Source organism: Ascidiella aspersa, chromosome 2 (assembly GCF_963924565.1).
Source record: "Ascidiella aspersa chromosome 2, kaAscAspe10.2, whole genome shotgun sequence".
In the NCBI taxonomy this organism is placed as follows: Eukaryota; Metazoa; Chordata; class Ascidiacea; order Phlebobranchia; family Ascidiidae; genus Ascidiella; species Ascidiella aspersa.
Genome location: NC_139448.1, coordinates 1820267 through 1833334, shown reverse-complemented (window position 1 = coordinate 1833334; position 13068 = coordinate 1820267). Strand labels below are relative to the sequence as shown.

Here is a 13068-nt window from a genome sequence, read left to right as displayed (position 1 = left end):
AAAAACCGCTGGTTGAAACAATACTGCTTTATTTAAATTTATGGACGTCCGGTTATATCGGGTCGGAGCCGATATCTGATGCAAAGCGGTAGTATCGATACTCGCCCAATTTATGTTGGAATTTCAGTCCTAATTTGCATTCCAACGCAGAGATTTCTTGTTTAAAACAGTAAATTTAAAAAAAAACAGTAGGTTTACATTTGAAGGTAACTATAAGTTTCTAACGCTAAAGAAAACTTTCGCCCAAAAACACGTTAAAAAAACTTTGAACGTTTTAATTACATCATAGTAATGACGTCATTCGGTATTGGATCGGATCGAGATACTTTTTGTCCAAAATATCGGGTATCGGGTATCGTTATGTCAAGTATCGGACATTTCTACTTTAACCATCAGCAGCCTTTGAAGCTTAAATAAATCCAACAATCAACAAAATGTTTCAGTTGAGCCTTGACGTCCACTTCTGACTTTCATGCTTCTTCAACGCCTCGAGTTCCTTGTCCTTTTGACCTCTGACCTCGTCGACCTTTGACTCCTTGAACTGGGGGTCACGGGAGGGGTCATCTGCCCGACGCCCGTCAGCGCCCTCTTGCGGAAAATGACCGCAGAAGGCGATCTTCCAGATTTCGCTCGGATTTCTGACAAAAAAAAATGATGTCGCGCAAACTTAGAGTCGTCATTGAACTTTTTTGTGTTCTATGACAACGTTGAGCGAGTTTGTAGTCACACGATTTGTTATCCTTGTTTTTTATATCTGGTTGGTTGCAATTTGTCGCTTTATAAGAAATCTGTCTTGCATTATATGCCATTATCCTGGTGAAGGCGTCTCGTATGGGACGTCGAAACGTCGATTGATTATATAATACTGCTGGATGAGCTATACTCGGTTATACATTATGCCTGGCAGCAATAGCTTATTTTACAGTAGTTTTGTCGTTTTTAAAGGTGAGTTGTTAATTTAAATCTATTAGGCTAGGGTTTTCAATATTTTTTTTTTTTTTTTTAATATATCATAAAATTAACGCAATAAAACAAGTACACTTAAGAAACCTGATGTTTTTTAATGCAAATACAGATTGAACACAAGTAGAAGGCACCAACGCATTTTTTAATTAAACTCTAGGATTTTACGCTTTCATGAGCCTCCAAAATGATCTTTTTCGCACGATGTTGGCAGAAATAAGCAGAGATAAACAAATCTATGAAAACATATATTTGTGAATGATCAAGACACTTGTTTTGTTTTTTTCTGTGGCGTCCCTTGTATTCCCCCAAAACTTACCCATTGGATTCCCTTATTTTTCTACGCGGAACAAAGACATCAAACACTAAAGAAATTACCAATTGTAAACGAATGGAAGTTATTTTCTTCATTCGCGCGAGTGGGACTCTAACTATTTTTAAACAAACGAACTTACCTCGACCCAGACCTCCCGATGTCTGCACTAGCCAGTGGTGGGTTGCCGATTGCTTCAATGCTGTCCATCCCTGCTGGAACGTACATTGGCCGCGTTGCGTCGATCACAGGGGTTTGACTGGAGGTGGAAATATTTAAACTTTAACGTAATGGTTATTTAACCTTATGAGTGTAATTACCAGTGTTGTAATGACCTAAGTCGAAAATCTGACGGTAGTGCACATAAGTCACTGTTTTTAATGACTTGACTTAAGTCTTTGGGACAAAATACTTTTCTTGACTCAAGTCGTTTGAAACAAATAACTTAATTTGACTTAAGTCGTTTTGGTAAATGACTTAACTTGAATAAAGTTATTGAGTCAATTAAATCACTTGGGTTGAAATTAAGTGTTCTCGTTTGATATTTTATTATAAAATTGAACTTTATCACCCATGACCCAATAATTGATATTTAAACGGTTTGGTTATTACGCAAATATAGTTTGCATTCACGCGCCGCCAAGTGGCATCATGTGACAATGACGTCATCACTATTCGTTATGAGATAAACCCTCAACGTTATAGCAAATATCTCTTTAACCCTTACTTTAAAATCCTGCCCCTTGTCCTGCATCCACTTACTTGAGTTGTCCGTCGAATGCTGCCACGTTGACCACGTGACGTAATCCACGCATGGTTGCGTCGACCTTTGAACTCGTGAAGAGCAGAGTGGCGCCATTGGCGTGTGCAATGAAGCGGAGACAGCGGGTAATCACCTGCAGGGGAAGCACCGCGTTTGAATTCGCCATTCACAAAACTGTGTGTCCCATTTATTAGGGTTGGGAAGGGATTAGACACGTTTTTGTGGGCTAGATAAGCGTTTGTAGACCGTGGCCATAGGATTCTTATTTTTTAAAAATGGGGCAACACACGGCTCGTGCTTCCGGTCCGACAAGCAATTTAATCCGGCCCGCGGCCCATTTTTTATCAAATTTTTGTACAAAAATAGGTCTTTATGAATAAATTACACTTTAATGTTTCCTAGGCTAACCAGCTTCTCAAACTGTGTTTTTTGAGCTTTCTTTAAATAAAGATGTGTGCTGTATATTAAGTGTATTTCAGATCGCAACAATTTGTTCCAAACCAACATTTTGTTTTAGATTTTATTTTGTAACAAACCGTTAAAAAAATAATTGCCCAATTACCTAAGGAAAATATTGGCCACAAACCTTTTTCTTTTCCCCATCCATCTCCTGGAATAGATCGAACTTACTTCCAATAATTGCAAGAGGAACTGGGAAGGGTTGGATAGACTTTACATCCTACAAGTAAACATCGCCATTACAATATTAAACCTGCCTTAATGTAGGTGAAAAAACAACTAAAAATACGAAGGCGGATTTAATTCTTGTGCATAGTTGGTACAACATACTGAGGAAACAAATCATTTGCGCAGCCTAAACTCTGTTCGCCTTTTTTAAGCAATCTGGAATTGCTGTAATGGCTTCATACAAGTTGAGATCAGGCGCGGATCTAGGATTTTTGTTTAGGGAGGGGGACATCAATACATTTTTAGAGATGACGTCACAAAACTAAGTCAAAAAGTTACTTCATAAAGTTACGTCATAAAAAGGTAAGCTTGAAAGCACCACACACTTTTGTGCATCGGAGGTGCTACCATTGGTTCCCAAGCTTTTTTGGGCTGTTGCTATTTTTTGCACAAGATTTTGACAAACTGCGAATCGTTTACACAAGATTGAATAACCCTAGTCAATTGAATGCGATTCGTGGTGATTAGGAGTCTTAAAACAAACAAATATGCAGGGGGCTGTTACACCTTGAATATCTGACAAACAGTTGACGTCATTAAAGCAAATCGGGCAAAAATGAAGCAAGTCCGACTCCAGCCAAAAGTGCGATTCGGTCACGTCCAGAGTCCGGCTCTGACTCTTTCACCCATTTACGTATCTAAGCTAAGGTGGTTAATCAGCACTCCACTCTTTACTAGTTACACTTTACCTCCGTATCAGGTTTAAAATTTGGAACTGCGCATGCGCATGTCAGACTCAGGCTTAGGGTATACTTACTCAGCCCGCGTCCTGAGTCCGACTCGGCAGGGTTGATAAATACTACAACTCATAAATAAAGCTTCATTCAATCCACCCACCGGTCTATCTTTGCCGCCCAATCGTTCCCACGCCGCATTGGTTATCTTCTGGCCAATGGCAGGGTCGCGTTTTCCCGCCTGTTTGATCACCTGTTCCAGCCTTTCGCGCGCTTTTTCCAGCAAGGTTTCTGCTGTTTGCCAGAGCTTGGATGGCTCGGACAGGTCCAACACCTTAAAGACAATAAACCTATTGTGACGTGATAGTTTATAATTTTAAATAATGACTATTTTTAACCGTGAGTTTTGTGTAATGGAGCAGCGGTGAAAGACAAAAACAAATTTTTTTAACCGTTCTTGAGTACTTTGCGCAGAAATTAGCTACAAAACTAAAAAATTCCAAATTATTTTAAATGATTTGCGTCCCACCGGACGTCAAGTGACTGACGGCGTCAAATCACTAATGCAGTACTTACAAACAATGCGCTGTTTAAATTAATTTAGTCCTAATAGGTAAACATTTTAATTGTTTTTTAATTCTGTGTAATTTCTATTCACAATTTTGATATTTTGTGCAAACAAAACAGATGAACACCAACACGACTACAGAAAAACGTGCGACAACCGACGATTGAAACTTAGTATTTACGTGACCTATATGAATGACACGTAACCAGTTGTTGTCACGCTTTTAACGCGTGATTATGGACAAAACAACAATATACTGAAGCAATGAAGCGTCTGTGTCTATGTCTATTGTAGCTTTAAACCGACACCACTATCGCTGTGCTTATAGTTTTCAATGTGTAGGTCTGGCGTGGGTATAGGATTTTTGTTTGGAGAGGGGGCCATAAATAAATTTTCAAAAATGACGTCAATAAGCTACGTCATAACGTGATGTCACAAAAATGTAACCTTTAAAAAAAACAAGTTTAATTTGAAGCTTCACGTTGAAGGGGCGTTACTTTTAAAGGGTAAATATTTCTGAAGGTTTTCAAATAGTCCGTTCATTATGAGAATTCACATATTTTTCCGTTGGTAGTATTTTTCTGATTTCTGTTTACTGCAGAGGTTGGTGAAAATTTGGGCTAGGTTTGAAATTATTAGAGGGAAATAGTAACAAAGTTAGAGGGTCGGGTTTGAAGTTAGGGAAAAGGTTGTAGAGGTATTCTAGCCATTCAGGTCTTATTCCGATTATTAGGTATTCGCCCTATTTTGGTCTTATACCGACGAGTTTTAATCTTATTTCAATTTATACGTTATTCAGGTAATAGTCCTATTTTGGTGTTATTCGGACGGGTTTAGGACTTATTCCGATTTATACTGTATTTCAACTATTAGGTTTAGTAGTTCTATTTCGGTCTTATACCGAACTGCGTTTTATTCCGACGTTTAGACGTTTTTAGTATTAGTCTTATTCCGACTGTTAGGAATTCCAACTGTGTTTTATTCCGAGGTTGATGTTGTTCTAACTTTGGTCATATTGCTGACAATTCTCGCAAACCGCTATAATAAAGCGAGGTCAGTCATCCGTAGCGCGCTGTCACGGTCCACTGGCGTCGCAACCGGCAAAGTGCACATTGCCACCTTCGCTGGGAAAAAGCGACGCGACAAACAATCGGCGAGCGCACGATACGTCTGTGACGTCACAGAGTTGAGGTGAGCGCCTCGCTACAGCGTCTGTGCAGAGATACGCTTTCCTTCCTCGATTGGCGAGTCTGTAGCGCAGGGAAAGCGATTACTGCTGATGTTATCATTGCCGGAAGCTTGTGTTGTCAAGCTTAGCCTTGTTTAAATCAGTTTTAATTACTTGCTGCATTGGTTGTGTAATTACGGTAAAGTGTCAATGATTCAGCTCGGTAGCTTCTATATTTAAATTGTTTTTTAAGCATGAAATAAACGTTGCAGGATTGACTAAGAATAGATATGAAAGCCTATACAGAAGTAGATAGCATTTTGTGGTGTTAAAAACGAATAAAGAACTATTCAAAACGTTCACAAAATGCTACCTATGTCTGCATGGGCTTTAATATTCATTCTACGTCTAACTACAACCTTCAGCTATTATGCTCCGAAGTATTGCTGAAAATTTCAGCATGATGGTACTTAAACTTCGGTAGATGGTTAACGTTAGACTTTGGAGCTTCCTTAAGATTCTTATTGACGCAGTTTAATCGTTCAAGTATTTATAACGCTGGTTTTTAATTTGGCTGCGTGATTGGTAAGTTATTGCACTGAACAGATTAACCTCATATAGATTTAACGTTATATATATCCGTGTAAGTGCAAGGCTGTGGTTGTTCACGTTTCTGCTAGTAACATACGCTAATAGTTTGTTTCTGTTAGCAACGCAAGATTATTGTCACTTTTACTTCTCTGCTGTTTCAAACTGTGTTGCAGTACGAGGTGTTATACACAACGGTTAACGTGATAGATTCTGCCTCCTATTTTCCGCATATTAATGTTTTTTTATTCATTCGAATTATATTGTGACTGTTAAAAAAATACACACACATATGTCGGATTGTGCAACAACGGATTCAGCCCTTATGAAAACGATAACGGCTATAGTTTATTAGCTCACTGCGTTCAGCGTCTGCAGTTAAGGTACTTTGTTAAAATAAGTTTTCGCATTATATCAGTAGGTATAATTTACCCATACGAAAAATGTGCGTAGTGCGCTTATTGATCGACGCTTAATAATAGTGTTTACTTACTTTTTCGCCGTTATTCTAGTTGCAATACACACGTTTAAAGATATGCGCGAACTTAGTTTCCATTGGTTAATCATTAATGGTGCCAACTGATTTTCAGACAAAAACAAATGTACACATTTTGCATTACCTAATAATTCGACATTCAGATAATTTAAATTAACAACCCACACGTAATTTTGGTGCTAATTTTATAAAAAGAAGCAAGATATGAACATGGTAAGTTAGGTTTAAAGTTTATAAAGAATAGTCTTGCTATGTCATAGCATCAGCAATCATGAGTAATTACTGTCACATGTTGAATAATTAATCCAATAATTAGCCTTAGGCATGTAGTTAATTTATGTAAATGTCATATTGGACATGTTTACATAGTTTCAAACTATTAATTACCCAACTCTGCCTTTAAGTTTAGCCTAATCAACTTTTATTGTTTTAATTTTGCCAGTTTAGCAGTGAACAATTAACTAGAAAATAAGCAAAATTTTGTATTTTTTTTATAAAACTCTTTAAAACTGAAAGATTGTTGCTGAGAAACACTTGGCTTAAATTTTGAAAACTCTTTGTAGTTATGTGTCTCTAAAATATGCAGCAATTTTATAGCAGAATATATACTTAATGTTTAGGGGATTCAAAATTGGGTCTCATTTTCCACATTTTTTTTCTAACAACTCTAAATGCTGTCTCTGTCTGCAAAGTAAGTCATTCCAAAATATCTGCAGGACTTGTTTGTTATTTTAAGAGAAACAATGTTGTGAGTCTGTCTAGGAACAATTTATTTGTACAGACGTGTTGTAGCAACAAACAAAGTGGCATCACTATCAAAAAAATAAGGCAATAATACTCGATAAAATTGACATTTTATTGTTTATAAATGGTTCAGTTACTTTTGTCCTTTTTTCATTTTTTGTGTTTTATCGCAAAATATCCTTTTTACTTTTCTGTGTTTTATCGCTTTTATCTTAACTTGATTTTTTTTAGGTAATTGCCGAAACGTTTGTAAACAACAAAATATTGAATATATTGAATTTATTGAATAATATGGCTTCAGTATTTTTATTAAAATGTGGAATCAGTTTTTAAACACAAACTTTATTTTCCCCAAACACAAACTTTATTTATGTCCATAAAACACAAAATGATGATTTAATTATATTTTGCAGTACAGGTGTTTAAACAGTAAAATGAAGCTTATAGTATTTGGTTCAACTGGCCAATCCGGTCAAGCTGTTTTAAAAGTTGGAACACAAGAAAAAGGTACTAATACTATTTAAGTTAGGAAGTGGCATCAGCTATTTTCAAGTTTTGTTGCATTTGTTAAACTTGAATGAAAATCTAAAATTTTACTACTTTTTAAAAATTGTATTTCCTAAAAAGATTATTTTTGTTGTGAACTGCATATTTTTTTAAATAATTTCACTTTGGTTTGTTGTTTGGAATATACGCTTGTTCTATATTTCCCTCAACTTGTTACTGCAAGTCCACCCTCATATTAGCTTGATAAAGACTATGCAAAATTAATTTATCAGTTCCCCAAAATGCAAACAAAATTTGCAATTTACTTTTTTTTTTTAGATTTTTTTTTATTTCCCCCTAAAAAAACTAATATTTTTTTAAATAATTTTATTTCTATAGGTCTTGAAGTAACAGCTTTTGCGCGGACACCTTCAAAAATACCGAGCGAAGTTCGAAATAAACTGAAGGTAGTGGTTGGAGACGTTCAAAATCCAGATGATGTGTGCAAGGCAATAGAGGGAATGGATGGAGTTATTTCATGTTTGGGCACTGGATATGATTTTGGTAAGTAACATGGTGGTTTTTAATATTTTTATGTAAACAATTTTTTTTTTTTTAAATATTTGTTTTTATTATAAATGTGGATTATTTTAACTTACATTTTAACATAACACATTTTCATGATGACTCTTTAAAAAATTGAAAAAAATGTGTTGTATTTTAGGTAAAACAACTGTGCTTTCAAAGGGAATTGAAAATATTGTGGAAGGAATGCGAAAACATGGAGTAAAAAAACTTATGGTTATCAATGTTTGTAAGTCTAAAACAATTAAAGTAATCTAAACCAAACAAATTTAAAACAGTAGGCATTGTAACAGTGAATGATTATAAATAATTTGTTTAAAATTTACAGAAATCAAACAAAAACAGGGCGCTGGTCTAGAATCCTACAACATTTTTGTCTGGGGTTTACATTGCTAAGATTATTTGGGTTAGGGTGTGAGTTAGCGTTTTGGGTTAGGGTGTGAGTTAGCGTTTTGGGTTAGGGTGTGAGTTACCGTTTTGGTTTAGGTGGGTCAAGTATTATTATTATATTTATACTCTCTTATTTATTTCTTCCTTGCAATTTATTTTCATTTACTATAAAAAAGTGGTACTCTCTACCTGTGCCAAAAACAGTGATATGTAGTTGTATCACATTATTGCAACAGTTCATAACTTAAGTTGACAGAAACAGCAAAAGAGGTAGTCATGGTAAAAAATCACTAAGACATGTTTAAAACACAACACACAAAATAAGTTGGTGGTATTTTTTTTTATAATTTGCCACAAAACCTAACTTTTTAAATTTTATTAGCCTTAATTTTTTAACCAAAATAATCTATAATTTTTTAGCTTTTTTACTTCCTGGAAAGCAATGGAGTCCTGGAATATTAAAGAACATAAACGATGACCACGAACGTGCACTAAACTTCCTTCGCAAAACAAAAGACATCCAGTGGGTGGCGCTAATGCCCCCTGAGATTGTCAACATGCCGTACGGCGGATCATTTAAGGTGGGATAACATTAGGCTGTATACTATGGTGTTGTTTTAAGTGTTTTAAAGCAGTGCTTCTTAACCTTTTGACAATTGGTGACCGACAGAAATACAGAATCCTTTTTTTTTTTTTTTTTTATACAAAAAGTCATTTTAACTTATTAAGATCTATAGTGCCATTAGCTACTCAGGCATTTTCATCCTAAACATACTCTCCGAAACAAGGTGCAACAAAGTCAAATATGAGGCGAAATTTGCACAATTATAAAGTTGGTAAAAAACATGTTTCCAACTGCACAATAAAAAAAAACTTTTTGAAGACCGGCAAAAATTCATCGCAGACCGGCGGTTAAGAACAACTGCCTTAAAGGACCAAAATGGTCTCTAGAATTTCTCAAAACAAAGGTTGTACCTGGCTATGAATGTTTTTTTTTATTCAGATAAAATTTTGCGCTCTCTTAAAATTTTTAGCAGTCAATAAAGCCAAACCATTCAAAACAAACTTAAAAAATTTTTAACTCAAGTGGTGTTTGACATGTTTTGTTAATATATATGTGATAATTGTGATATATTTTATTTCGATTTATAGATAAAATAACATGAAGATAAATAGATAAATATATAATAGCAAATGCCCCCCTAACCCCCCAGCGAACAAAAAAAAACTTTCTTTTTATATATTCAATTAAAAAACAACACTAGGGCATCAGTTGACAACCTTTAAAAAACTTGTTCATATCATGCCACTTCCTTTTAGTCATACTGACATAAACCTGCCATTCTAACTTCCTGTTCACAAAATAAAAACAGTCTGCCATGTTAAACCAATGAGGAAGTAAAATTTTTGTAAATATTTGTTTGAGTGATTAATCGTAGCATGTGCTCAACCTTAATTAACATTTATTCCATCCTGCAAATTAATTATGGTTTTTTTTTTAGAAGAGCTAGGTAACAGTTAAAACAGTTATTACGTTTGTAAAGTAAAAAGTTAATATATAATATACTGATTTATCAATCAATAGTATTTTAAAACTTTAATCAATTGACATATCGTTAATTCGCACACTAATTCACTAATTGCTTGCATAACATTTTGTCGAATTCCTTAGCGTTTTGATGCCCTGTCAGAAATCCAGAATGTCTGAAATGCTCTGCACACTCACGTTCAGCCTCCTATGTCCCTAAGCCATTTTTTTGCTGTACAGACTGCCATCAACAAAGTACCCGGGGCCCCGGTGGTTGCTACGCTTGATATGGCTGAGTGGATGTTGGACTGCATCCGAGACGATGGCGACATGGCCGAGTACACGCACCAGTTGGTCGGAATATCATCAAGCATTTCAAATTACAACTGGCTGATAAGAACCTTCCTCGGTAGAATCACTTTGTTTGGCATAGGGTTGCTTTCTATTGCTGTTTTGGTTTACGCACGATTCTTTATGTAAAGTTTGGAAGCGTGGTAATTATGCCATTTGGTCCACGATTTTAAAGTTGGTTTTACCAACCCTAAACAAAAACTTAAAAAAAAAACTTTTTTTGCTATTCCGACGTCAAGGCTTATATATATTTAATAGTACCACATTATGGAAAATTGTTGAAATTTATTGCGAAGTTTTACCCAAGTCAGTTATCTAACTTGAATGTTCCTTCTAATTTCAATTACCACAAAGCTTAAAAGGCACTTTGTATTTTGCTGTGTATCCTTTATATTGACATTTTATTGTTAACTTTTTCAGTATTTCTTTGCTTAACACCTTTTTCACCGTTTGTATCTTTACTGTAACTTCATCAGCACTTTTTAGTGATGGGGAAGCATAGCCATTTTTATTTTTGTAAAAAGTTGCATAATTTTGCTTTCTGCTTTAGCTTTTTCTTCTAAACCTTTTCGTTGTGCTGCCAAACCAGAATGCTGTAACTTCAATCTATCAACTGCTGAAACCCATATTCTTTGCAAATAAATGCATTAAAAACATACTTTTGTGTAAAATGCATCCTAAATGAAAAGTATTTTGCAAAGGTTTCGAATAAATCTAATAAAATGGCTGGAAGTTGTAGTTTGACAGAAAATAAAAAACAAACCCATGCAGAAGTAGGCAGCATTTTGTGCACGTTGAAATTAAATAATTTATTATTTGACCAAAATGCCACCTAATTCTGTTTGAGCTTGTATATTCATTCCGTATCAAAGTTAAGACCTTCAGAAAAATAACAAAGACTAACCAGTATTATGGTGGTCTGTCTTATCGTGTCTGCCTTTAGTGGAATGTCCAGCAACTTGCTTAAATTAGTTCCACTTCCCAATTCCCAAATGTGGCCGGTCATCTTGTTTTGCTATAAGCATAAAATATGTTATTTGAAGGCAAATAGTGGTATACACAAAGTTCACTGAGGTATATTTCCAAACACCAAAAACATAAAGTATTTACAAAATTTTGGAGGGCAGTAATATCTATATAATTTTTACTTAAAACAATCATTGCTTTGGGTTGAAATATATTTTCCGATTTCAATCTTTTTCAATAAAGAGAACACCGTTTTAATATAGTAACCTTTTTTGCGATCATGTGTCTTGAGAAAGTGGGTTAGAATATTTTTATTAATGAATTTAAGCTTAAAGACCCCTAAATGATTAAGACAGACCTCAACAATTCATTTTTGCAAACTGCTTATATAGTGGTGAAATGCAAAATTGTATAAACAAAATAAATATAAAAAATGCTACATGCAAAAACTGTTGCCTTACACTTTTAAGCCAACTAAAACCTTTTTACGAACCTAGTTGGGAAGCATAGAGTTGGAAACTAACCGAAGACATGACTTTGAAATTTACGTGAGGCATAAGAGATTTTGGCAAAAATTCTGGGAAATAATAAAGGCAAAATTTTGCTTTGTATCACAGCTCCAGCTACTGAATATATCCTCAAGTAAAAAGCCTTTTGCAATTCTATTTTATTTCCAAGTGGCATGATTGTATCTCAGTGTCTATCCAAGAATCTTTGGCGTCCACCCAAAATTTCATAATTTGTGGCGCCAAACAATCACTTCAAATTATATTGGATGGCAAAATAGGAAAATATATATATATATGACAAAAACAAGTATTTTTCATTGTAAATTCACTCAGCCAAATAGAGTCACTGGCATGGTTTGGGAAAGCATTCCATGTCAAAGATCTTTGACAGGCAGGCACTGGAATGCAATCAGAGTCGTCACAAATTTTGAAATGTTATTCAGTTCTGACTTTACTCACAAGGTTGGTTGCCCTTCTGGCAAATGTGTATTCCAAACCAGTAGTGGGCTTTGCAGATTCATCGCGAGAAAGAAACTTCAGAACAAGAGTGGTTTTTCCCTTGTAATAAAATTAAAACAACTGTTAAAAAAGTAAATGTTTAAAAAACTATATAATTTGTGCCAAATAGGATTTATATACAGATGTGCTAAATAATATAGCATAAAAAATGATTTGTTTTTTAAACACTAAGGTCGTTATTGCGGATTAACTCTAAATGTATTTCAACATCGGTATACTAACTTTGCTAACGTTTGATTTAGAAAAAGGCTTTTTTTTCAGACAATAAAGTAGTCTACTTAAAATCGATAAACAATCACTAATAAGTGTATGTGTACCATATTGATCCGGGAAAATAGGCAATAGGCAATAGACACTTTCTGAGGCTATTCACCCGGCTAACATGTTTATAATACACGATGTCCAATTAAAAAACAAACAATATTAAACGTACCGACGATTTTCCACCCATAAATAAAACGTATTTGTCGAAACTGTTGGCGTTTTCAGCTTCTGACATGGCAACTTCTTGCGTAGCTGCATCCCAAATGTTTCTTACGCCCGACATCGCAATATATATCTTTGGTTTACGTTTACAATGCTAAAAAAAACATTTTTTTTTAACTACAGTGAACTATTTTGTTTTCCATTTGGTGAAAAATCAACGTTAGGTGGTTGTTACTGAGTAAATATAGCTGTTTCAAATTTCTAATTTTTCGTCAATTTGCGTAAAAAACTATTTAAACTTTTAAAATGTATTAAAATAACTGTTTTTTTTATTAAAAATATTG

At 34.7% G+C, this 13068-nt stretch overlaps 2 protein-coding genes across 2 annotated transcripts; one reads left to right on the top strand and one right to left on the bottom strand.

Annotated features, from left to right (window-relative positions):
• Positions 1–109: 109 nt before the first annotated feature.
• On the bottom strand, positions 110–12879 carry LOC146163080 (cytoplasmic dynein 2 light intermediate chain 1-like). Its single transcript, XM_083381364.1, has 8 exons — positions 12732–12879; positions 12239–12337; positions 11209–11319; positions 3564–3734; positions 2626–2718; positions 2039–2172; positions 1419–1535; positions 110–638 (listed from the first exon to the last, which is right to left on the bottom strand). The coding sequence occupies exons 1-8, from the start codon at positions 12843–12845 to the stop codon at positions 440–442; spliced, it is 1038 nt and encodes a 345-aa protein (XP_083237490.1). The 5' UTR covers positions 12846–12879; the 3' UTR covers positions 110–439.
• On the top strand, positions 7382–10969 carry LOC146163081 (flavin reductase (NADPH)-like). Its single transcript, XM_083381365.1, has 5 exons — positions 7382–7471; positions 7850–8014; positions 8175–8264; positions 8846–9006; positions 10194–10969. The coding sequence occupies exons 1-5, from the start codon at positions 7399–7401 to the stop codon at positions 10431–10433; spliced, it is 729 nt and encodes a 242-aa protein (XP_083237491.1). The 5' UTR covers positions 7382–7398; the 3' UTR covers positions 10434–10969.
• Positions 12880–13068: the final 189 nt, after the last annotated feature.

What these genes read in the sequence shown, in the direction of transcription:
- LOC146163080 (XM_083381364.1), bottom strand. Translation starts at nt 12,845, where the DNA reads ATGTCGGGCGTAAGAAACATTTGGGATGCAGCTACGCAAGAAGTTGCC. An exon ending in TTATGGGTGGAAAATCGTCG is followed by an intron (nt 12,338 to 12,731) that starts GTACGTTTAATA and finishes TTTTATTACAAG; the next exon opens with GGAAAAACCACTCTTGTTCT. An exon ending in TGGGCGGCAAAGATAGACCG is followed by an intron (nt 2,719 to 3,563) that starts GTGGGTGGATTG and finishes GTTTACTTGTAG; the next exon opens with GATGTAAAGTCTATCCAACC.
- LOC146163081 (XM_083381365.1), top strand. Translation starts at nt 7,399, where the DNA reads ATGAAGCTTATAGTATTTGGTTCAACTGGCCAATCCGGTCAAGCTGTT. An exon ending in AGTTGGAACACAAGAAAAAG is followed by an intron (nt 7,472 to 7,849) that starts GTACTAATACTA and finishes TTATTTCTATAG; the next exon opens with GTCTTGAAGTAACAGCTTTT. An exon ending in CGTACGGCGGATCATTTAAG is followed by an intron (nt 9,007 to 10,193) that starts GTGGGATAACAT and finishes TTTGCTGTACAG; the next exon opens with ACTGCCATCAACAAAGTACC.